This window comes from Staurois parvus, unplaced genomic scaffold (assembly GCF_062004578.1).
Source record: "Staurois parvus isolate SC_StPar_1 unplaced genomic scaffold, SC_StPar_1.0 ptg000581l, whole genome shotgun sequence".
Lineage (NCBI taxonomy): Eukaryota > Metazoa > Chordata > Amphibia > Anura > Ranidae > Staurois > Staurois parvus.
This window is the reverse complement of record NW_028318377.1, coordinates 8,603,981-8,630,363: the sequence shown is the minus strand read 5'-3', so window position 1 is coordinate 8,630,363 and position 26,383 is coordinate 8,603,981. Positions and strand designations below refer to the sequence as shown.

Sequence of the window (26,383 nt, the reverse complement as noted above, 5' to 3'; positions counted from 1 at the left end):
TCTGGAGGAAAAGAAATTTAATCTCCAAACACAGAAAGGTTTCTTCACAGTAAGAGCTGTGAAAATGTGGAATAGACTCCCTCAAGAGTTGGTTCTGGCCAGCTCAGTGGATTGCTTTAAAAAAGGCCTGGATTCTTTCTTAGATACACAGAATATAACTGGATACTAACATTTGAAGGTAAGCTTGATCCAGGGAATATCCTATTGCCTCTCGGAGGATCAAGAATGATTTTTTTTCCCAGCAGGAGCAAATTGGATCATGCTTTGCTGAGTTTTTTTTTTGCCTTCCTCTGGATCAACTCTGGGTATAGGATTATAACTTTTTTTTTTTCTATGGTTGAACTGGATGGACTTTTGTCTTTTTCCAGCCAGACTAACTATGTAACTATGTTGTAGAGATCTCTTGTGGTGGCTCAAGGAAGTACAACAGGAATCTCCACTGCACCCCCGTATGAAACTTAGCCCTGAAGTCTGGGAAGTCACACTTTAAAGCGGAACTTAACTGTATCTGACCACTGAAAACACCATTTAGTTCATAAAGCATGCTCACCCATCCATCCATTTCTCCATGCTTTATTTTGTTGAGAAATTATTTTGAAAACCATCCCTCAGCATTTCTAGCCACAGCCTTGTGTAATGGCCAGGCGGACTGGCCATTTGGAAACTCCAAGGGCCCAGGGTCAGTAGGGGGCCCCATGAAATGCCCCTGGTAACTTTTTCATAGGCTTTTTTGAGTGTGGGCAAGGACACAGGGGCCCCATGATCCCCTATTGCCCAGGGGCCCCATGAGTTGTCATTCCCCCCCTGGTAATGGCAGATGATTCATGTAACATTTACTTCCTGGAATCCATCTGTCCTTAGTTCAGGCATGCAGGCAGGAGTGTGTGCTTACTGAGAAAGCTCCTCCTCCAGATGAAAGAAAACAAAATGCTCATTAAAACTCCTGGGATGTATGGCATCATTTTGGTCTAGGCCAGAAACCAGGAAGTAACTGAAAAAAAATTAAAAAACAGTAACTATATTAATATGATCTATTTACTAATGCTAGCAGCATAAGGATTAAAATAGTTAAAGTGATTCTAAAGGTTCATTGTTTTGTTTTTTTTATAACAAACATGTTGTACCTGTGAAGGGATGGATGCTGATCAACCGACCCCAGGAGTCCAATAGTTGAGGAATAGCCTCAGCCGCCATTCTGGCCACACCCTCTGATGCATTTCACCCTACCCAACGGGGTTTGGTCACAGAGGTTATGACTAGAGATGAGCGAAGAAATGAAAAATTCGATTCGACTGATTCGGCGAATTCGTGGACAATATTCGATTCGAGTCGAATAAATTCGCTGTGAATTTAACTTAAAAAAGGGTGTTTCTAGGCTTCAGAGAGACTTAATATTAGTGCAGAACACTGTACCTTTAATTTAAATGCCCTTGGAGTCTGCTGGGGAAGAGAAATAATACTGTCAGTCAGTATGACATGCAGATGAGTGCCGTCGATCTTAGAATCACCGCACACTTCACTCATTTGGGCAGTCACGGGGCCAAAACCAGAGTGTGGAGCCACAGTGTGGCGGTGGAGGCAGCAGCAATGGGAGGCCATACAGCACCCTATGACAAAAATGGAAACCACCAGCAGTGTGAGGAGACCTGAAAGTGGCACATGGCAGAGTGTGGCGATAGAGACAGCAGCAATGGGAGGCCGTACAGGGACCCATGACACACTCTGGACCTGGCAGCAGCATGAGGAGGCGGTACAGGGGCCCATGACAGATTACGGGCCTGGCAGCAGCATGAGGAGTCGGTACAGGGGCCCATGGCAGATTACGGGCCTGGCAGCAGCAATGGGAGGCCGTACAGGGACCCATGACACACTCTGGACCTGGCAGCAGCATGGGGAGGCGGTACAGGGGCCCATGACAGATTAGGGGCCTGGCAGCAGCTATGTGAGGCCCGTTATCTTGCAGCACCCTATGTCAAAAAATTTAACACACCAGCAGTGTGAAGAGACCTGAAAGTGGCACATGGCAGCAGAGTGTGGCGATGGAGACAGCAGCAATGGGAGGCCGTACAGGGACCCATGAGAGACTCTGGACCTGGCAGCAGCAGGAGGAGGTGGTATATAGGGGCCCATGGCAGATTAGGGGCCTGGCAGCAGCTATGTGAGGCCCGTAATCTGCCTGCACCCTATGTCAAAAAATTTAACACACCAGCAGTGTGAAGAGACCTGAAAGTGGCACATGGCAGCAGAGTGTGGCGATGGAGACAGCAGCAATGGGAGGCCGTACAGGGACCATGACAGACTCTGGACTTGGCAGCAGCATGAGGAGGCGGTATATAGGGGCCCATGGCAGATTAGGGGCCTGGCAGCAGCTATGTGAGGCCCGTAATCTGCCTGCACCCTATGTCAAAAAATTTAACACACCAGCAGTGTGAAGAGACCTGAAAGTGGCACATGGCAGCAGAGTGTGGCGATGGAGACAGCAGCAATGGGAGGCCGTACAGGGACCATGACAGACTCTGGACTTGGCAGCAGCATGAGGAGGCGGTATATAGGGGCCCATGGCAGATTAGGGGCCTGGCAGCAGCTATGTGAGGCCCGTAATCTGCCTGCACCCTATGTCAAAAAATTTAACACACCAGCAGTGTGAAGAGACCTGAAAGTGGCACATGGCAGCAGAGTGTGGCGATGGAGACAGCAGCAATGGGAGGCCGTACAGGGACCCATGAGAGACTCTAGACTTGGCAGCAGCATGAGGAGGCGGTATATAGGGGCCCATGGCAGATTAGGGGCCTGGCAGCAGCTATGTGAGGCCCGTAATCTGCCTGCACCCTATGTCAAAAAATTTAACACACCAGCAGTGTGAAGAGACCTGAAAGTGGCACATGGCAGCAGAGTGTGGCGATGGAGACAGCAGCAATGGGAGGCCGTACAGGGACCATGACAGACTCTGGACTTGGCAGCAGCATGAGGAGGCGGTATATAGGGGCCCATGGCAGATTAGGGGCCTGGCAGCAGCTATGTGAGGCCCGTTATCTTGCAGCACCCTATGTCAAAAAATTTAACACACCAGCAGTGTGAAGAGACCTGAAAGTGGCACATGGCAGCAGAGTGTGGCGATGGAGACAGCAGCAATGGGAGGCCGTACAGGGACCCATGAGAGACTCTGGACCTGGCAGCAGCAGGAGGAGGTGGTATATAGGGGCCCATGGCAGATTAGGGGCCTGGCAGCAGCTATGTGAGGCCCGTAATCTGCCTGCACCCTATGTCAAAAAATTTAACACACCAGCAGTGTGAAGAGACCTGAAAGTGGCACATGGCAGCAGAGTGTGGCGATGGAGACAGCAGCAATGGGAGGCCGTACAGGGACCCATGAGAGACTCTAGACTTGGCAGCAGCATGAGGAGGCGGTATATAGGGGCCCATGGCAGATTAGGGGCCTGGCAGCAGCTATGTGAGGCCCGTAATCTGCCTGCACCCTATGTCAAAAAATTTAACACACCAGCAGTGTGAAGAGACCTGAAAGTGGCACATGGCATGAGAGACTCTGGACCTGGCAGCAGCAGGAGGAGGCGGTATAGGGGCCCATGGCTGATTAGGGGCCTGGCAGCAGCTATGTGAGGCCCGTTATCTTGCAGCACCCTATGTCAAAAAATTTAACACACCAGCAGTGTGAAGAGACCTGAAAGTGGCACATGGCAGCAGAGTGTGGCGATGGAGACAGCAGCAATGGGAGGCCGTACAGGGACCCATGAGAGACTCTGGACCTGGCAGCAGCAGGAGGAGGTGGTATATAGGGGCCCATGGCAGATTAGGGGCCTGGCAGCAGCTATGTGAGGCCCGTAATCTGCCTGCACCCTATGTCAAAAAATTTAACACACCAGCAGTGTGAAGAGACCTGAAAGTGGCACATGGCAGCAGAGTGTGGCGATGGAGACAGCAGCAATGGGAGGCCGTACAGGGACCATGACAGACTCTGGACTTGGCAGCAGCATGAGGAGGCGGTATATAGGGGCCCATGGCAGATTAGGGGCCTGGCAGCAGCTATGTGAGGCCCGTAATCTGCCTGCACCCTATGTCAAAAAATTTAACACACCAGCAGTGTGAAGAGACCTGAAAGTGGCACATGGCAGCAGAGTGTGGCGATGGAGACAGCAGCAATGGGAGGCCGTACAGGGACCCATGAGAGACTCTAGACTTGGCAGCAGCATGAGGAGGCGGTATATAGGGGCCCATGGCAGATTAGGGGCCTGGCAGCAGCTATGTGAGGCCCGTAATCTGCCTGCACCCTATGTCAAAAAATTAAACACACCAGCAGTGTGAAGAGACCTGAAAGTGGCACATGGCATGAGAGACTCTGGACCTGGCAGCAGCAGGAGGAGGCGGTATAGGGGCCCATGGCTGATTAGGGGCCTGGCAGCAGCTATGTGAGGCCCGTTATCTTGCAGCACCCTATGTCAAAAAATTTAACACACCAGCAGTGTGAAGAGACCTGAAAGTGGCACATGGCAGCAGAGTGTGGCGATGGAGACAGCAGCAATGGGAGGCCGTACAGGGACCATGACAGACTCTGGACTTGGCAGCAGCATGAGGAGGCGGTATATAGGGGCCCATGGCAGATTAGGGGCCTGGCAGCAGCTATGTGAGGCCCGTTATCTTGCAGCACCCTATGTCAAAAAATTTAACACACCAGCAGTGTGAAGAGACCTGAAAGTGGCACATGGCAGCAGAGTGTGGCGATGGAGACAGCAGCAATGGGAGGCCGTACAGGGACCCATGAGAGACTCTGGACCTGGCAGCAGCAGGAGGAGGTGGTATATAGGGGCCCATGGCAGATTAGGGGCCTGGCAGCAGCTATGTGAGGCCCGTAATCTGCCTGCACCCTATGTCAAAAAATTTAACACACCAGCAGTGTGAAGAGACCTGAAAGTGGCACATGGCAGCAGAGTGTGGCGATGGAGACAGCAGCAATGGGAGGCCGTACAGGGACCATGACAGACTCTGGACTTGGCAGCAGCATGAGGAGGCGGTATATAGGGGCCCATGGCAGATTAGGGGCCTGGCAGCAGCTATGTGAGGCCCGTAATCTGCCTGCACCCTATGTCAAAAAATTTAACACACCAGCAGTGTGAAGAGACCTGAAAGTGGCACATGGCAGCAGAGTGTGGCGATGGAGACAGCAGCAATGGGAGGCCGTACAGGGACCATGACAGACTCTGGACTTGGCAGCAGCATGAGGAGGCGGTATATAGGGGCCCATGGCAGATTAGGGGCCTGGCAGCAGCTATGTGAGGCCCGTAATCTGCCTGCACCCTATGTCAAAAAATTTAACACACCAGCAGTGTGAAGAGACCTGAAAGTGGCACATGGCAGCAGAGTGTGGCGATGGAGACAGCAGCAATGGGAGGCCGTACAGGGACCCATGAGAGACTCTAGACTTGGCAGCAGCATGAGGAGGCGGTATATAGGGGCCCATGGCAGATTAGGGGCCTGGCAGCAGCTATGTGAGGCCCGTAATCTGCCTGCACCCTATGTCAAAAAATTTAACACACCAGCAGTGTGAAGAGACCTGAAAGTGGCACATGGCAGCAGAGTGTGGCGATGGAGACAGCAGCAATGGGAGGCCGTACAGGGACCATGACAGACTCTGGACTTGGCAGCAGCATGAGGAGGCGGTATATAGGGGCCCATGGCAGATTAGGGGCCTGGCAGCAGCTATGTGAGGCCCGTTATCTTGCAGCACCCTATGTCAAAAAATTTAACACACCAGCAGTGTGAAGAGACCTGAAAGTGGCACATGGCAGCAGAGTGTGGCGATGGAGACAGCAGCAATGGGAGGCCGTACAGGGACCCATGAGAGACTCTGGACCTGGCAGCAGCAGGAGGAGGTGGTATATAGGGGCCCATGGCAGATTAGGGGCCTGGCAGCAGCTATGTGAGGCCCGTAATCTGCCTGCACCCTATGTCAAAAAATTTAACACACCAGCAGTGTGAAGAGACCTGAAAGTGGCACATGGCAGCAGAGTGTGGCGATGGAGACAGCAGCAATGGGAGGCCGTACAGGGACCATGATAGACTCTGGACTTGGCAGCAGCATGAGGAGGCGGTATATAGGGGCCCATGGCAGATTAGGGGCCTGGCAGCAGCTATGTGAGGCCCGTAATCTGCCTGCACCCTATGTCAAAAAATTTAACACATCAGCAGTGTGAAGAGACCTGAAAGTGGCACATGGCAGCAGAGTGTGGCGATGGAGACAGCAGCAATGGGAGGCCGTACAGGGACCATGACAGACTCTGGACTTGGCAGCAGCATGAGGAGGCGGTATATAGGGGCCCATGGCAGATTAGGGGCCTGGCAGCAGCTATGTGAGGCCCGTAATCTGCCTGCACCCTATGTCAAAAAATTTAACACACCAGCAGTGTGAAGAGACCTGAAAGTGGCACATGGCAGCAGAGTGTGGCGATGGAGACAGCAGCAATGGGAGGCCGTACAGGGACCATGACAGACTCTGGACTTGGCAGCAGCATGAGGAGGCGGTATATAGGGGCCCATGGCAGATTAGGGGCCTGGCAGCAGCTATGTGAGGCCCGTAATCTGCCTGCACCCTATGTCAAAAAATTTAACACACCAGCAGTGTGAAGAGACCTGAAAGTGGCACATGGCAGCAGAGTGTGGCGATGGAGACAGCAGCAATGGGAGGCCGTACAGGGACCCATGAGAGACTCTAGACTTGGCAGCAGCATGAGGAGGCGGTATATAGGGGCCCATGGCAGATTAGGGGCCTGGCAGCAGCTATGTGAGGCCCGTAATCTGCCTGCACCCTATGTCAAAAAATTTAACACACCAGCAGTGTGAAGAGACCTGAAAGTGGCACATGGCAGCAGAGTGTGGCGATGGAGACAGCAGCAATGGGAGGCCGTACAGGGACCATGACAGACTCTGGACTTGGCAGCAGCATGAGGAGGCGGTATATAGGGGCCCATGGCAGATTAGGGGCCTGGCAGCAGCTATGTGAGGCCCGTTATCTTGCAGCACCCTATGTCAAAAAATTTAACACACCAGCAGTGTGAAGAGACCTGAAAGTGGCACATGGCAGCAGAGTGTGGCGATGGAGACAGCAGCAATGGGAGGCCGTACAGGGACCATGACAGACTCTGGACTTGGCAGCAGCATGAGGAGGCGGTATATAGGGGCCCATGGCAGATTAGGGGCCTGGCAGCAGCTATGTGAGGCCCGTTATCTTGCAGCACCCTATGTCAAAAAATTTAACACACCAGCAGTGTGAAGAGACCTGAAAGTGGCACATGGCAGCAGAGTGTGGCGATGGAGACAGCAGCAATGGGAGGCCGTACAGGGACCCATGAGAGACTCTGGACCTGGCAGCAGCAGGAGGAGGTGGTATATAGGGGCCCATGGCAGATTAGGGGCCTGGCAGCAGCTATGTGAGGCCCGTAATCTGCCTGCACCCTATGTCAAAAAATTTAACACACCAGCAGTGTGAAGAGACCTGAAAGTGGCACATGGCAGCAGAGTGTGGCGATGGAGACAGCAGCAATGGGAGGCCGTACAGGGACCATGACAGACTCTGGACTTGGCAGCAGCATGAGGAGGCGGTATATAGGGGCCCATGGCAGATTAGGGGCCTGGCAGCAGCTATGTGAGGCCCGTAATCTGCCTGCACCCTATGTCAAAAAATTTAACACACCAGCAGTGTGAAGAGACCTGAAAGTGGCACATGGCAGCAGAGTGTGGCGATGGAGACAGCAGCAATGGGAGGCCGTACAGGGACCATGACAGACTCTGGACTTGGCAGCAGCATGAGGAGGCGGTATATAGGGGCCCATGGCAGATTAGGGGCCTGGCAGCAGCTATGTGAGGCCCGTAATCTGCCTGCACCCTATGTCAAAAAATTTAACACACCAGCAGTGTGAAGAGACCTGAAAGTGGCACATGGCAGCAGAGTGTGGCGATGGAGACAGCAGCAATGGGAGGCCGTACAGGGACCCATGAGAGACTCTAGACTTGGCAGCAGCATGAGGAGGCGGTATATAGGGGCCCATGGCAGATTAGGGGCCTGGCAGCAGCTATGTGAGGCCCGTAATCTGCCTGCACCCTATGTCAAAAAATTTAACACACCAGCAGTGTGAAGAGACCTGAAAGTGGCACATGGCAGCAGAGTGTGGCGATGGAGACAGCAGCAATGGGAGGCCGTACAGGGACCATGACAGACTCTGGACTTGGCAGCAGCATGAGGAGGCGGTATATAGGGGCCCATGGCAGATTAGGGGCCTGGCAGCAGCTATGTGAGGCCCGTTATCTTGCAGCACCCTATGTCAAAAAATTTAACACACCAGCAGTGTGAAGAGACCTGAAAGTGGCACATGGCAGCAGAGTGTGGCGATGGAGACAGCAGCAATGGGAGGCCGTACAGGGACCCATGAGAGACTCTGGACCTGGCAGCAGCAGGAGGAGGTGGTATATAGGGGCCCATGGCAGATTAGGGGCCTGGCAGCAGCTATGTGAGGCCCGTAATCTGCCTGCACCCTATGTCAAAAAATTTAACACACCAGCAGTGTGAAGAGACCTGAAAGTGGCACATGGCAGCAGAGTGTGGCGATGGAGACAGCAGCAATGGGAGGCCGTACAGGGACCATGACAGACTCTGGACTTGGCAGCAGCATGAGGAGGCGGTATATAGGGGCCCATGGCAGATTAGGGGCCTGGCAGCAGCTATGTGAGGCCCGTAATCTGCCTGCACCCTATGTCAAAAAATTTAACACACCAGCAGTGTGAAGAGACCTGAAAGTGGCACATGGCAGCAGAGTGTGGCGATGGAGACAGCAGCAATGGGAGGCCGTACAGGGACCATGACAGACTCTGGACTTGGCAGCAGCATGAGGAGGCGGTATATAGGGGCCCATGGCAGATTAGGGGCCTGGCAGCAGCTATGTGAGGCCCGTAATCTGCCTGCACCCTATGTCAAAAAATTTAACACACCAGCAGTGTGAAGAGACCTGAAAGTGGCACATGGCAGCAGAGTGTGGCGATGGAGACAGCAGCAATGGGAGGCCGTACAGGGACCCATGAGAGACTCTAGACTTGGCAGCAGCATGAGGAGGCGGTATATAGGGGCCCATGGCAGATTAGGGGCCTGGCAGCAGCTATGTGAGGCCCGTAATCTGCCTGCACCCTATGTCAAAAAATTTAACACACCAGCAGTGTGAAGAGACCTGAAAGTGGCACATGGCAGCAGAGTGTGGCGATGGAGACAGCAGCAATGGGAGGCCGTACAGGGACCATGACAGACTCTGGACTTGGCAGCAGCATGAGGAGGCGGTATATAGGGGCCCATGGCAGATTAGGGGCCTGGCAGCAGCTATGTGAGGCCCGTTATCTTGCAGCACCCTATGTCAAAAAATTTAACACACCAGCAGTGTGAAGAGACCTGAAAGTGGCACATGGCAGCAGAGTGTGGCGATGGAGACAGCAGCAATGGGAGGCCGTACAGGGACCATGACAGACTCTGGACTTGGCAGCAGCATGAGGAGGCGGTATATAGGGGCCCATGGCAGATTAGGGGCCTGGCAGCAGCTATGTGAGGCCCGTTATCTTGCAGCACCCTATGTCAAAAAATTTAACACACCAGCAGTGTGAAGAGACCTGAAAGTGGCACATGGCAGCAGAGTGTGGCGATGGAGACAGCAGCAATGGGAGGCCGTACAGGGACCCATGAGAGACTCTGGACCTGGCAGCAGCAGGAGGAGGTGGTATATAGGGGCCCATGGCAGATTAGGGGCCTGGCAGCAGCTATGTGAGGCCCGTAATCTGCCTGCACCCTATGTCAAAAAATTTAACACACCAGCAGTGTGAAGAGACCTGAAAGTGGCACATGGCAGCAGAGTGTGGCGATGGAGACAGCAGCAATGGGAGGCCGTACAGGGACCATGACAGACTCTGGACTTGGCAGCAGCATGAGGAGGCGGTATATAGGGGCCCATGGCAGATTAGGGGCCTGGCAGCAGCTATGTGAGGCCCGTAATCTGCCTGCACCCTATGTCAAAAAATTTAACACACCAGCAGTGTGAAGAGACCTGAAAGTGGCACATGGCAGCAGAGTGTGGCGATGGAGACAGCAGCAATGGGAGGCCGTACAGGGACCATGACAGACTCTGGACTTGGCAGCAGCATGAGGAGGCGGTATATAGGGGCCCATGGCAGATTAGGGGCCTGGCAGCAGCTATGTGAGGCCCGTAATCTGCCTGCACCCTATGTCAAAAAATTTAACACACCAGCAGTGTGAAGAGACCTGAAAGTGGCACATGGCAGCAGAGTGTGGCGATGGAGACAGCAGCAATGGGAGGCCGTACAGGGACCCATGAGAGACTCTAGACTTGGCAGCAGCATGAGGAGGCGGTATATAGGGGCCCATGGCAGATTAGGGGCCTGGCAGCAGCTATGTGAGGCCCGTAATCTGCCTGCACCCTATGTCAAAAAATTTAACACACCAGCAGTGTGAAGAGACCTGAAAGTGGCACATGGCAGCAGAGTGTGGCGATGGAGACAGCAGCAATGGGAGGCCGTACAGGGACCATGACAGACTCTGGACTTGGCAGCAGCATGAGGAGGCGGTATATAGGGGCCCATGGCAGATTAGGGGCCTGGCAGCAGCTATGTGAGGCCCGTTATCTTGCAGCACCCTATGTCAAAAAATTTAACACACCAGCAGTGTGAAGAGACCTGAAAGTGGCACATGGCAGCAGAGTGTGGCGATGGAGACAGCAGCAATGGGAGGCCGTACAGGGACCCATGAGAGACTCTGGACCTGGCAGCAGCAGGAGGAGGTGGTATATAGGGGCCCATGGCAGATTAGGGGCCTGGCAGCAGCTATGTGAGGCCCGTAATCTGCCTGCACCCTATGTCAAAAAATTTAACACACCAGCAGTGTGAAGAGACCTGAAAGTGGCACATGGCAGCAGAGTGTGGCGATGGAGACAGCAGCAATGGGAGGCCGTACAGGGACCATGACAGACTCTGGACTTGGCAGCAGCATGAGGAGGCGGTATATAGGGGCCCATGGCAGATTAGGGGCCTGGCAGCAGCTATGTGAGGCCCGTAATCTGCCTGCACCCTATGTCAAAAAATTTAACACACCAGCAGTGTGAAGAGACCTGAAAGTGGCACATGGCAGCAGAGTGTGGCGATGGAGACAGCAGCAATGGGAGGCCGTACAGGGACCATGACAGACTCTGGACTTGGCAGCAGCATGAGGAGGCGGTATATAGGGGCCCATGGCAGATTAGGGGCCTGGCAGCAGCTATGTGAGGCCCGTAATCTGCCTGCACCCTATGTCAAAAAATTTAACACACCAGCAGTGTGAAGAGACCTGAAAGTGGCACATGGCAGCAGAGTGTGGCGATGGAGACAGCAGCAATGGGAGGCCGTACAGGGACCCATGAGAGACTCTAGACTTGGCAGCAGCATGAGGAGGCGGTATATAGGGGCCCATGGCAGATTAGGGGCCTGGCAGCAGCTATGTGAGGCCCGTAATCTGCCTGCACCCTATGTCAAAAAATTTAACACACCAGCAGTGTGAAGAGACCTGAAAGTGGCACATGGCAGCAGAGTGTGGCGATGGAGACAGCAGCAATGGGAGGCCGTACAGGGACCATGACAGACTCTGGACTTGGCAGCAGCATGAGGAGGCGGTATATAGGGGCCCATGGCAGATTAGGGGCCTGGCAGCAGCTATGTGAGGCCCGTTATCTTGCAGCACCCTATGTCAAAAAATTTAACACACCAGCAGTGTGAAGAGACCTGAAAGTGGCACATGGCAGCAGAGTGTGGCGATGGAGACAGCAGCAATGGGAGGCCGTACAGGGACCATGACAGACTCTGGACTTGGCAGCAGCATGAGGAGGCGGTATATAGGGGCCCATGGCAGATTAGGGGCCTGGCAGCAGCTATGTGAGGCCCGTTATCTTGCAGCACCCTATGTCAAAAAATTTAACACACCAGCAGTGTGAAGAGACCTGAAAGTGGCACATGGCAGCAGAGTGTGGCGATGGAGACAGCAGCAATGGGAGGCCGTACAGGGACCCATGAGAGACTCTGGACCTGGCAGCAGCAGGAGGAGGTGGTATATAGGGGCCCATGGCAGATTAGGGGCCTGGCAGCAGCTATGTGAGGCCCGTAATCTGCCTGCACCCTATGTCAAAAAATTTAACACACCAGCAGTGTGAAGAGACCTGAAAGTGGCACATGGCAGCAGAGTGTGGCGATGGAGACAGCAGCAATGGGAGGCCGTACAGGGACCATGACAGACTCTGGACTTGGCAGCAGCATGAGGAGGCGGTATATAGGGGCCCATGGCAGATTAGGGGCCTGGCAGCAGCTATGTGAGGCCCGTAATCTGCCTGCACCCTATGTCAAAAAATTTAACACACCAGCAGTGTGAAGAGACCTGAAAGTGGCACATGGCAGCAGAGTGTGGCGATGGAGACAGCAGCAATGGGAGGCCGTACAGGGACCATGACAGACTCTGGACTTGGCAGCAGCATGAGGAGGCGGTATATAGGGGCCCATGGCAGATTAGGGGCCTGGCAGCAGCTATGTGAGGCCCGTAATCTGCCTGCACCCTATGTCAAAAAATTTAACACACCAGCAGTGTGAAGAGACCTGAAAGTGGCACATGGCAGCAGAGTGTGGCGATGGAGACAGCAGCAATGGGAGGCCGTACAGGGACCCATGAGAGACTCTAGACTTGGCAGCAGCATGAGGAGGCGGTATATAGGGGCCCATGGCAGATTAGGGGCCTGGCAGCAGCTATGTGAGGCCCGTAATCTGCCTGCACCCTATGTCAAAAAATTTAACACACCAGCAGTGTGAAGAGACCTGAAAGTGGCACATGGCAGCAGAGTGTGGCGATGGAGACAGCAGCAATGGGAGGCCGTACAGGGACCATGACAGACTCTGGACTTGGCAGCAGCATGAGGAGGCGGTATATAGGGGCCCATGGCAGATTAGGGGCCTGGCAGCAGCTATGTGAGGCCCGTTATCTTGCAGCACCCTATGTCAAAAAATTTAACACACCAGCAGTGTGAAGAGACCTGAAAGTGGCACATGGCAGCAGAGTGTGGCGATGGAGACAGCAGCAATGGGAGGCCGTACAGGGACCCATGAGAGACTCTGGACCTGGCAGCAGCAGGAGGAGGCGGTATATAGGGGCCTATGGCAGATTAGGGGCCTGGCAGCAGCTATAGGAGGCCCGTAATCTGCCAGCACCCTATGTCAAAAAATTCAACACACCAGCAGTGTGAGGAGACCTGAAAGTGGCACATGTTTGAGGCATGATTCATGGCGGATTTAGTCAGTTGTGTCAGGAACTGGTGGTTTGAAATCCAGACTAATCCACGCCTGATTCATTTTCACAAACGTGAGTCTCTCCACACTTTGGGTGGACAGTCGTGTCCTCCGCGGAGTTACAATACCTCCTGCCGCACTAAACACGCGCTCCGATGCCACGCTACTGGCCGGGCATGACAGCCTTTCAAGGGCAAATTCAGCTAGTTGGGGCCAAAGGTCAAGTTTCGTTGCCCAGTAGTCAAGGGGATTGTCTACCTCGGTTGGCAGGGTGCTGTCCAAGTAGGCCCAAGCCTGTTGTTTGAGCTCCTGCTCCAGGTCCACCTGATGCTGCTGCTGCTGCTGCGGCTGGTTAGTAGTTTCCTCACTGCGCTGGTGAAGAAAGCTACTCATCATCGACTGCAGACTGAGGCAGCCGCTGCTGGTGGAGCTGCCACTGCTCCTACCACCCCACCCCTCCCCTGCTGCCATGCCAGCGGAACGCGAGCGCACAGGGCCCACAGTGTCTGAGGATGGACGATGGCGCACAAAGGCAGAGACCAACTGACTACATAGGTGGTTTTTATAGTACGTAATTTTGGCCTCCCTCTCAGCAGGTGTGAAAAAGGCCACCATTTTGGACCGGTAGCGAGGGTCCAACAAGGTGGACAGCCAAAAGTCATCCCTCTGTCTGATGGTTATTATTCGGCTGTCGCTACGCAAGCAACCGAGCATGCTATGGGCCATTTGTGCCAAGGAATGCGAGGGACTCCCTGCCTCCATCTCCACAGCATACTGCCACGGTGCGTCTGGGTCCTCTGTCTCCTCCTCCTCCTCCTCTACCAGATGCTCCTGCTCCTCCACTCCTGTCCGCTGAGTGGAAAAACCACCCATTTCACTCAATAATTCCTGAGCACAAATGTCCTCCTCTACCTCCTCCTCTTCTTCCTGTCCTGCCCCCACAGGGGTCATGTGGCGTTGAGATCTGTGCGCCACGTCTACCGCACCCTGACCAGCCATTGTTAACAGCATTTGTTCCAGGACGTGCAACAGAGGAATGACGTCGTTCATCCCATAGTCCTGCCGACTCACGAATAGCGTGGCCTCCTCAAAGGGCCTGAGCAAGCGGCAGGTGTCACGCATGAGCTGCCAATGGCTGACATCTAAGTTACACAGGGGAGTACCTTTATCCGCTTGTAACATCAGGAAATCGGTGATGGCCTTTCGCTGCTCGTAAAGGCGGTCTAACATGTGTAGGGTTGAATTCCACCTTGTTGCAACGTCGCAGATCAGGCGATGCTGTGGAATTCCGTTCTGCCGCTGCAGCTCAATGAGGGTGTTCTTTGCGGTGTAGGAATGGCTGAAATGCATGCACAGTTTACGTGACATTTTAAGGATGTCTTGCAGTGGGATGGTGGATTTTAGGAACCGCTTGACAACCAGATTGAACACGTGAGCCATGCATGGCGCATGGCACAACCTTCCTTGACGCAGAGCAGACACCATGTTCTTTCCGTTGTCAGTCAACATGGTTCCGATTTTTAGTTTGCGCGGAGACAGCCATCTGTCGATTTCTCTGTTCATTACACTCAGCAGTTCCTCCCCTGTGTGACTACGTTCGCCAAGGCATACCAGGTGCAGCACAGCGTGACACCGTTGCGCCCTGCACATGTGATATGCCGGTCGGGTAATGGGACTTGGCACGGGGGTGGCGGCTGAGGACACGGCGGAAAAAGAGGTGGTAGAGGCGGACATGCTTGCTGGACCAAGGACGTGCAAACGTGGAGGCAAAAGCGTCGTGACCTGTCCAAGTTGCTGGTGCGGCTGTGCCGGCACCACGTTCACCCAGTGGGCCGTAAATGACATGTACTGTCCCTGACCGTAGTTACAGCTCCACACGTCGGCGCTGCCGTGCACTTTGGCAGAGACCGACATGCTCAAAGACTGGCCCACCATCTCTTCTACATGTGAATGCAGGGCTGGCACTGCCTTTTGGGCAAAGAAATGACGGCTTGGCACTCTCCACCGCGGCGCGGCACAAGCCATCATTTCTCGGAAAGGTGCTGAGTCCACCAGTTGGAAAGGGAGGGACTGCAGCACCAGCAACTTGGACAGGAGGACGTTCAGCTTTTGCACCGTCGGGTGCGTGCTCGCAAACTGTTGTCTCTTGGATACGGATTCCAAGAAAGACTGTTGACGGAATCCGAGAAGAGGAGTAGCAGGAGAAGGAGCATCTGAACGAGCGGAAGATGCCAATGAGCGACAACTCCCCTCAGCAGAGGTGTTGGAGCCTTGACTGGCTGATAGAGGGCGATTGACGACGTCGGGTGACGGAGCAAGTAACGGAGCGGGTGATGGAGCGGGGGCTGGGGCAGGCAGAACCGCCGTATGTTTATCACGGTTTTCCCAGGCCACCGAATGGTGACGCTGCATATGCTGACGCAACGCTGTAGTCCCAACATGGGCCCCCTGGCCACGCTTGCATTTCTGGCCACATAGTCGACATACGGCTACGTTTACTTCCTCGGGCGGCTTGAGGAAAAATTGCCACACCACCGAGTAGGAAACTTTGCCCCCGCTACTCTTCACTGGCTGACTGCTACTTCCTCCGTGCGCACCGGCACCACTACTGGCCGTGGTGGTAGGCTGCAGTGGAGCTGGTGCTCTACTCCGTGGACGTTTGGCTCCACTGACACTGATGCGACCCTGCTGCTGTCTCCTGGGCAACCCACCGACTGTTTTGCTCGCTGCCAAGCTGCCACCCTCTTCTCCTGATGATGCGGAAGAAATTGCCTGATGACGACGAGGCTGCCAAGTGCGATCAACCTCCTCATCATCAAGTAGGGTCTCCGCCTCACTACTAGCCCCCTCGGCTGCGTCTGGGTCAGGAGACAGACCTGTCTCTAGACCGGCTACCGAGCCACTCTCCTCGCCAGTACTTGTTCGCTTGGCTGCTGAAAAGGCCGATGTCTCCCCCCGTTCCTGACCGCCCTCTGTTAGCTCTTCCTCACTGTACAGTGGGGCTGAGCCCACAGCATGCGATACTTCGCTTGGTGAGGGAACAGCAAAGGACAGGGGCAGGTAGAGGACACGTGATTTCAGTGGGCTTGGTCCCGGGCCATGCCAACTAACGGTTGTGTCTGACGTACCCACCGACCGTTGGCTGTAGGTGTCAGAGGTGACCTGGGAAGAGGAAGACGACCGAGCCAACCAATCAATGACGGCAGGGTTGTCGGTGGAGACACGACCGCTGGATGACACCGGGAGCACTGGCCTCTGGCTGCGAATACTGCTGCCTCGACCCCTTCCTCTGCTGCCACGTCTGCTCGCTCCTAAAACATTGCCTCCTCTGCCACTCCTCTGCATGTTGTCTGACATACTATTTAATTCAACGATTAGGTGTCCCTGAGTAACAATTCTCTGGCACTCAGTAACAATTCTGTCTGTCCCTGAGTATGAATTCTGTGGCCCTGAGTAACAATTGTGTGTCTGTGCAAGTAACAATTCTGTGTCTGTGCAAGTAACAATTTTGTGTCTGTGAGAGTAACAATTCTCTGGCACTCAGTAACAATTCTGTCTGTCCCTGAGTAACAATTCTCTGGCACTCAGTAACAATTCTGTCTGTCCCTGAGTAACAATTCTGTCTGTCCCTGAGTATGAATTCTGTGGCCCTGAGTAAGAATTCTCTGGCACTCAGTAACAATTCTGTCTGTCCCTGAGTATGAATTCTGTGGCCCTGAGTAACAATTGTGTGTCTGTGCAAGTAACAATTCTGTGTCTGTGCAAGTAACAATTTTGTGTCTGTGAGAGTAACAATTCTCTGGCACTCAGTAACAATTCTGTCTGTCCCTGAGTAACAATTCTCTGGCACTCAGTAACAATTCTGTCTGTCCCTGAGTATGAATTCTGTGGCCCTGAGTAACAATTCTGTCTCTGTGCGAGTAACAATTCTGTGTCTGTGCAAGTAACAATTTTGTGTCTGTGAGAGTAACAATTCTCTGGCACTCAGTAACAATTCTGTCTGTCCCTGAGTAACAATTCTCTGGCACTCAGTAACAATTCTGTCTGTCCCTGAGTAACAATTCTCTGGCACTCAGTAACAATTCTGTCTGTCCCTGAGTAACAATTCTCTGGCACTCAGTAACAATTGTGTGTCTGTGCAAGTAACAATTCTGTGTCTGTGCAAGTAACAATTTTGTGTCTGTGAGAGTAACAATTCTCTGGCACTCAGTAACAATTCTGTCTGTCCCTGAGTAACAATTCTCTGGCACTCAGTAACAATTCTGTCTGTCCCTGAGTATGAATTCTGTGGCCCTGAGTAACAATTCTGTCTCTGTGCGAGTAACAATTCTGTGTCTGTGCAAGTAACAATTTTGTGTCTGTGAGAGTAACAATTCTCTGGCACTCAGTAACAATTCTGTCTGTCCCTGAGTAACAATTCTATGGCACTCAGTAACAATTCTGTCTTCCCTGAGTAACAATTCTCTGGCACTCAGTAACAATTCTGTCTGTCCCTGAGTATGAATTCTGTGGCCCTGAGTAACAATTCTGTCTCTGTGCGAGTAACAATTCTGTGTCTGTGCAAGTAACAATTTTGTGTCTGTGAGAGTAACAATTCTCTGGCACTCAGTAACAATTCTGTCTGTCCCTGAGTAACAATTCTCTGGCACTCAGTAACAATTCTGTCTGTCCCTGAGTATGAATTCTGTGGCCCTGAGTAACAATTGTGTGTCTGTGCAAGTAACAATTCTGTGTCTGTGCAAGTAACAATTTTGTGTCTGTGAGAGTAACAATTCTCTGGCACTCAGTAACAATTCTGTCTGTCCCTGAGTAACAATTCTCTGGCACTCAGTAACAATTCTGTCTGTCCCTGAGTAACAATTCTGTCTGTCCCTGAGTATGAATTCTGTGGCCCTGAGTAAGAATTCTCTGGCACTCAGTAACAATTCTGTCTGTCCCTGAGTATGAATTCTGTGGCCCTGAGTAACAATTGTGTGTCTGTGCAAGTAACAATTCTGTGTCTGTGCAAGTAACAATTTTGTGTCTGTGAGAGTAACAATTCTCTGGCACTCAGTAACAATTCTGTCTGTCCCTGAGTAACAATTCTCTGGCACTCAGTAACAATTCTGTCTGTCCCTGAGTATGAATTCTGTGGCCCTGAGTAACAATTCTGTCTCTGTGCGAGTAACAATTCTGTGTCTGTGCAAGTAACAATTTTGTGTCTGTGAGAGTAACAATTCTCTGGCACTCAGTAACAATTCTGTCTGTCCCTGAGTAACAATTCTCTGGCACTCAGTAACAATTCTGTCTGTCCCTGAGTAACAATTCTCTGGCACTCAGTAACAATTCTGTCTGTCCCTGAGTAACAATTCTCTGGCACTCAGTAACAATTGTGTGTCTGTGCAAGTAACAATTCTGTGTCTGTGCAAGTAACAATTTTGTGTCTGTGAGAGTAACAATTCTCTGGCACTCAGTAACAATTCTGTCTGTCCCTGAGTAACAATTCTCTGGCACTCAGTAACAATTCTGTCTGTCCCTGAGTATGAATTCTGTGGCCCTGAGTAACAATTCTGTCTCTGTGCGAGTAACAATTCTGTGTCTGTGCAAGTAACAATTTTGTGTCTGTGAGAGTAACAATTCTCTGGCACTCAGTAACAATTCTGTCTGTCCCTGAGTAACAATTCTATGGCACTCAGTAACAATTCTGTCTTCCCTGAGTAACAATTCTCTGGCACTCAGTAACAATTCTGTCTGTCCCTGAGTATGAATTCTGTGGCCCTGAGTAACAATTCTGTCTCTGTGCGAGTAACAATTCTGTGTCTGTGCAAGTAACAATTTTGTGTCTGTGAGAGTAACAATTCTCTGGCACTCAGTAACAATTCTGTCTGTCCCTGAGTAACAATTCTCTGGCACTCAGTAACAATTCTGTCTGTCCCTGAGTATGAATTCTGTGGCCCTGAGTAACAATTGTGTGTCTGTGCAAGTAACAATTCTGTGTCTGTGCAAGTAACAATTTTGTGTCTGTGAGAGTAACAATTCTCTGGCACTCAGTAACAATTCTGTCTGTCCCTGAGTAACAATTCTATGGCACTCAGTAACAATTCTGTCTTCCCTGAGTAACAATTCTCTGGCACTCAGTAACAATTCTGTCTGTCCCTGAGTATGAATTCTGTGGCCCTGAGTAACAATTCTGTCTCTGTGCGAGTAACAATTCTGTGTCTGTGCAAGTAACAATTTTGTGTCTGTGAGAGTAACAATTCTCTGGCACTCAGTAACAATTCTGTCTGTCCCTGAGTAACAATTCTCTGGCACTCAGTAACAATTCTGTCTGTCCCTGAGTATGAATTCTGTGGCCCTGAGTAACAATTGTGTGTCTGTGCAAGTAACAATTCTGTGTCTGTGCAAGTAACAATTTTGTGTCTGTGAGAGTAACAATTCTCTGGCACTCAGTAACAATTCTGTCTGTCCCTGAGTAACAATTCTCTGGCACTCAGTAACAATTCTGTCTGTCCCTGAGTAACAATTCTGTCTGTCCCTGAGTATGAATTCTGTGGCCCTGAGTAAGAATTCTCTGGCACTCAGTAACAATTCTGTCTGTCCCTGAGTATGAATTCTGTGGCCCTGAGTAACAATTGTGTGTCTGTGCAAGTAACAATTCTGTGTCTGTGCAAGTAACAATTTTGTGTCTGTGAGAGTAACAATTCTCTGGCACTCAGTAACAATTCTGTCTGTCCCTGAGTAACAATTCTCTGGCACTCAGTAACAATTCTGTCTGTCCCTGAGTATGAATTCTGTGGCCCTGAGTAACAATTCTGTCTCTGTGCGAGTAACAATTCTGTGTCTGTGCAAGTAACAATTTTGTGTCTGTGAGAGTAACAATTCTCTGGCACTCAGTAACAATTCTGTCTGTCCCTGAGTAAGAATTCTCTGGCACTCAGTAACAATTCTGTCTGTCCCTGAGTAACAATTCTCTGGCACTCAGTAACAATTCTGTCTGTCCCTGAGTAACAATTCTGTCTGTCCCTGAGTATGAATTCTGTGGCCCTGAGTAAGAATTCTCTGGCACTCAGTAACAATTCTGTCTGTCCCTGAGTATGAATTCTGTGGCCCTGAGTAACAATTGTGTGTCTGTGCAAGTAACAATTCTGTGTCTGTGCAAGTAACAATTTTGTGTCTGTGAGAGTAACAATTCTCTGGCACTCAGTAACAATTCTGTCTGTCCCTGAGTAACAATTCTCTGGCACTCAGTAACAATTCTGTCTGTCCCTGAGTAACAATTCTCTGGCACTCAGTAACAATTCTGTCTGTCCCTGAGTAACAATTCTCTGGCACTCAGTAACAATTCTGTCTGTCCCTGAGTAACAATTCTGTCTGTCCCTGAGAATGAATTCTGTGGCCCTGAGTAAGAATTCTCTGGCACTCAGTAACAATTCTGTCTGTCCCTGAGTAACAATTCTCTGGCACTCAGTAACAATTCTGTCTGTCCCTGAGTAAAAATTCTGTGGCCCTAATAACGTTTCTGTGGCCCTAAGTAACAATTCTCTGGCACTGAGTAACAATTCTGTCTGTCCCTGAGTATGAATTCTGTGGCCCTAACTAGCGTTTCTTTGTCCCTAAATAACGATTCTGTGGCCCTCATTAACAAGTCTGTGTCCCTGAGTAATGGTTCTCTGTCCCTAAGTAACTTCTCTCTGTCCCCAATTCTCGTTTCTGTGGCCCTAACTCTGTCCCTGTCCCTAGTACAGAGCGGTCTGCCTCTGTTCAATGACTGCAGGCAAATGAAGATTTCCAAAATGGCCGCTATATATACCTCGACCATTACACAGTGCTGGCTGGCTGGCTGCTGATTGGCTGATGCGATCACATGTCGTTGAGGAATGCATTATGGGGCAGCGCGCCTTGTCTGCGCGCCTTCCCCGACATCCCCGCTCCGTCGCCGCACATGTCAGCCGCCATTTTCGGAAAAATTTCGATTCGCGCGTCCGAATTAGGCTGTTTTTCGGATTCGGCACGAATCGAAATTTTTCCGAAATTCGACTCGAATTCCACTTCGGATACTTCGATTCGCTCATCTCTAGTTATGACAAATATGTTGTGCTTACCTGCTCTGTGCTGGTTTTGCACACAGCAACCAGGATCCTCTTTTTCCCCCGCCAGCGCTCCTGGCTCCTCCCCCTTGACCAGTGCCCCCCCCCCCCCATAGCAAGCCATTTGCTGTTGGGGTACTGGTGCGTGCTCGCTTCATGTTACCCATCTCTTACCTGTAATATTCCCTGCTCCACCTGTTGGTACGACTATCTCCACTGGGCGCAGTATGTCTTCCTCTGATGCTGGAGCACATCGGAAGTACCCGTAGATGAAATGGGCTACCTCGACCATCACTCGAGCCCAGTTTACAGAATTAGTGCTCATTAAGTTATGCTTGCTTGCAAAACTTGTGTCTGCGAAGAGTTTTCTTACAGGTACATCCAGCTCATCCGATGTTCCTTCAACTGCCAAGGAACAGGAGAAAATTTAGAAGAGTTGCATTTTATGTGAATTATTAGGTTGCTCATGCATATGGAGGATGTACAATATCTCACACATTCCAATGTAATCACTTATGCAGGCCATAGATGGGTCAAAAATTGGCCAATTTTTTTGGCGAAAAAAAAATCAGACGATTTTCGCACCATTAGTGGATTAATTGGTCGGCCGTTTTTCAGGGTTTTGGCACATTTTTTTTTTTTTTAATTTAAATATTTATTAATTTTTCATATTATTACAAAAATCCATAAGAAGAGACACAATACATATAAATATCCATACATTTCTACTCTGTCCCTTCTATTTACCTCTTTTCTATTCCCTTCCCTCCCTCCCCACCATTTCCCCCCTTCTCCCCCCCCTACCCTCTGCAAGATCTCAAATCTCTCTAGGCCCAGTAACTTCGGATAACTTCCTAGATTAGAGTTTTTTATATTTCTCTTTCATTTCCGATTTTTCCCATTTTTCCCATCGTGAATAGTATATTTTCATCCTATCTTCCTGAATATGATAAGATTTTTCCATTCTGCTAATCTGGTTTACCCTATTGATCCAATCCTCCTCCGTTGGTATCTCTACCTTCCGCCAATACTTGGGGATCAACCCTTTTGCAGCACTTAAGTAGTGCCATACACCTGATTCCTTATATTTATTTACTGTTGTCTCAACACTATGTAGGAGACAAATGGTTGGGTCTAGTCCTATGTCATTTCCAGTTATTTTTTCTATTAATTTGACTATTGTCTTCCAGTAAACCTGAATTTTTGGACATTGCCACCATATGTGAAACATCGTGCCCTCTTCCCCACATCCTCTCCAACACATGTTTGAATTCTCCCCCCTCATCCTGTGCTCAGTGCTTGGTGTAATATGCCATCGTGTCAAACATTTATAGTTAATCTCAACATCTCTCATACTAACATTCTCGTGAACTAGTCTAAATATCTTATTCTGTTGATCTTCATCTATCACCACCTCCATATCTCTTTCCCAATTTGTTATAAAAATTAACTTTGTGTCTGTGTCTAGTTCTGTGAGTATTCTATACATTTTTGTAACTCCGTGTTTCCCGTCTCTACGTGTTTCTAATAGCCTTTCAAACATGTTCCATTCCTTTTTTAATCTCAAGGGTTTTGGGAGAGTTCCTATAAAACATTTTAATTGATGATATTTCCACTCATCTATTTTACTAAACATATCTCCTACCATCTCTTTTAATTCTTTAAATGTTCTCAATTCCCCCTCTACCAATACGTCTCTCAATTGGATATCTTCCTTTTTAATCCATCTCCCTGATATCTCATCTTTTCCCGGAGGGAAGAATTCCGTGTTTGCAAGAGGCATTAATATAGAGTTGAATTCCCATTTCATGTGTTTATGTAAGTTGTCCCATATCCTTAAGACAATTAAAGTGTAGGTGCTTGTGCCCTCTTTAGTTCTTCTATAGTGTGCTGGAACCCATATCATCTTGCTCAAATTAATTCCACTCAGATCATTCTCTATTTTTACCCAACTTTTCCCCTTATGATTAAAAGTCCAATCATAAATTCTTGCTAACATTACTGCTTTATAATATCTCTTGACATCAGGTAGTCCCATCCCCCCTTTCTCTTTAGTCCTACTTAGTGTTTCATATGATACTCTTGGTTTTTTATTCCTCCAAATATATCTTGTTAACATTTTTCTCATTATCTTAAAAAACACCTCTGGGAGTTTGATCGGGATCATTTGAAATCTATAGAGTATTTTAGGTATAATTACCATTTTAATTAGGTTCATACGTCCTAACCATGATGGATTTCCTCCTTCTAATCTTTTTAGTTCGTCCTTAATCTCATTTATCAGAGAAATATAGTTTAATCTATACAGTTGTTTATATGAGGTAGCGAGTTTTATGCCTAGGTATTTTATATCTTTTTCTCTCCAAATAAAGGGGAATTCTTTTTGTAGCCTTTCTTTTTCGCTCTTTGGTATATTAATGTTCAAAATCTCAGTTTTTGTTGGATTAATTTTTAGATTAGATAATTCCCCATATTCCTTCAGAATCTTCATTATATTTGGTAATGTTATTCGGGGGTTGCCTACATAAAACAGTAGGTCGTCCGCAAAGGCCGCTACTTTATGTTCTATATTTTCTATCTGGATTCCCTTTACCGCTCCACTATTCCTTATTATTGATAGCAGGGGTTCCAATGTCAATACATACAGCAAGGGGGACAATGGACATCCCTGAGGAGAGAGGAGAGAGGAGGCCCAGGTGCCCTAGGAGAGTAAAGGTTATAGGAAAAATTGCAAGTCTACCAAGATATTTAAAGGACATGAAGAATAAAGGTCCCAAGGGAGCAGGGCCCAAAGGGTCCCAAACAGGAACAATAAAGAAATATACATCATATGGAAATACTACGCCAGAAAGGGCCCAAGGTACAAAGGGGGAAATGGACACTAGTTCAGGAAGTAGTCCTAGATTATCAATGGGCTTGAATAGCAGCAGTAGCCAACAAATAGTGGATGGCCTGGGAAGGAAAGGATCTGAAGGTGAACTACAGGTACCAAATAAGAAGGAGATGACTGAAATGTTTCAAAATCTGGAAAAAATCGATAAAACATGAAATGACAGCTATTCGAAACGATTTAGGACATCTGCTAGCAAGAATGGAAGAAACGGAGGAGAAAGTTAAAACCCAGGCCCAGAACATAGATAATCTAAGGAAAAAAATAAGCCAATTAGAAAATAACCTGAAAAAAATGATCTATAGGATGGAAGTTCAAGAAAATAAAGAAAGAAGGTGTAATCTTAGATTACGAGGAATCCCAGAGACTGCTAAAGGGGAAATATTATACGAACTAGTCAAAAAAATCCTAAACTCCATAAGAGATAGACCTGAAACAGACGGGATCAAGTTAGACGGAGTATTTAGAATAGGAAAGTTCAATCAGGCTACTGAGAAGGAAAGACCGAGGGACATAATTGTCCAGTTCCAAAAATTTGGGGCCAAAGAGGAGATTTGGAAGAAGACCAAGGGAAGATCATTAATTAAGTTCGGAGACTTGAGTATCCAAATTTATGCGGACTTAACAGTAGAGACCCTAAGGAGAAGGAGATCCCTGAAACCCCTGTTGGAGCAAATGAGAAAACAGAATGTGCAGTATAGATGGGGTTCCTCAGCATTTCTAACTGGCTGGAAAAATGGGGTTACAGCGTATTTGCGATTTCCGGAAGATTTAAGAGATTTTTGTGATAGACTGGACTTGCATAGAATGGAGATAGCTGGGTGGGAAGAAGAAAAAGAAGACAAAGGAAATATAACTAATGCAAGAAAAGAGGACTGGCAGCACGTTGGGGGGAGGGGGGAGGGAGAATTAAGTAGAGAATGAGTTTTTTTTTTTTTTTTCTCTTCTCTCTCCACTCTCTCGCCACTGGTCTTCCTCCTCAGGAGGTCGTGAACCGCTTAGAGGATACGGTTAAGGTTGGAAGGTAAAGAGTAAAGACTCTCGCTGAGTCTAGACTATAGAGAGAGGGAATCGGGTGGCTCGGAGATGAGGTGAGCCGTACATAGGTGGAGCTTACGCCCTAAATTTTAATCAATGGTGGAAATGGATCCACAAATGATTTGTAGGCAGCTTATACGCCTAAAAATGGGAAGGGAAAAAAAAAGAGAGGGTGGGAGGGGTGGTAGGAGGGGGGAAGGGGGGGGAGGGGGGGTGGGGCTAATATTCTGCAAGTCATTTGGGCCTAATAGGAGGAGACGAATTAGAAGAGAGATAATAAAAACCAAGCAGGATGGATGAAATACAGTTTATAACATATAATGTGAATGGGTTAAATTGCCCTGGGAAAAGATTCAAGTTGTTTAAAGAGCTACATCATAGGGCAACGTCAGTGGTATTTTTGCAGGAGACACATTTTGAGATAGAATCTAATGTGAAACTAAAATCCAAATATTATCCTACATGGTATTACGCCGACTCTCCAACTAAAAGAGCAAAGGGGGTGGCAATAGGATTGGCAAAAAATATGAGGTTTGAGCTGGAAGATAGAAGGACTGACCCGGAAGGGAGATTCCTGTTTTTGAAAGGTAAACTACAGGGAATTGAATGCACACTAGCCAATATATATTGCCCCAATAAGAAACCTGAGATCTTTCTGAAGGGTCTGCTAAAAAAATTGATAGATTTTAAAAAAGGGCGTCTGATAATAGCAGGAGATTTAAACCTCTGTATGGATCCACAGATGGATGTAACCTCCCTTGTGCAGAGAGAAGGGGGTAGGTCCCTGAGAGCTTTGAGGAAGGTGATCCACGAGTACCAACTGGTGGACACCTGGAGAATAATGCATATGAAGGACAGAGACTATACCTTCTTCTCTAATGCACACGAGATGTATTCGAGACTGGATTACATCTTAATAGATCATCAACTCATTGAAATGCTGGTTAAAATAGAAATAGAGACAAGAACTTTTTCGGACCATGCCCCAGTTGTAATGAAAATGGGATGGGGAAAAAGGTGGACGGGAGGTTTA

At 49.5% G+C, this 26,383-nt stretch overlaps 1 protein-coding gene across 2 annotated transcripts in view; it reads right to left on the bottom strand.

Annotated features, from left to right (window-relative positions):
- The window catches only part of LOC149450173 (threonine synthase-like 2), a 63,828-nt gene that overhangs the window by 19,887 nt on the left and 17,558 nt on the right, over positions 1-26,383 (bottom strand). For both annotated transcript variants that reach the window (XM_089692327.1, XM_089692328.1), the window contains exon 5: positions 21,597-21,827. In XM_089692327.1, the coding sequence (XP_089548453.1) occupies positions 21,597-21,827 (231 nt within the window). The remainder of the gene's footprint in view (positions 1-21,596; positions 21,828-26,383) is intronic.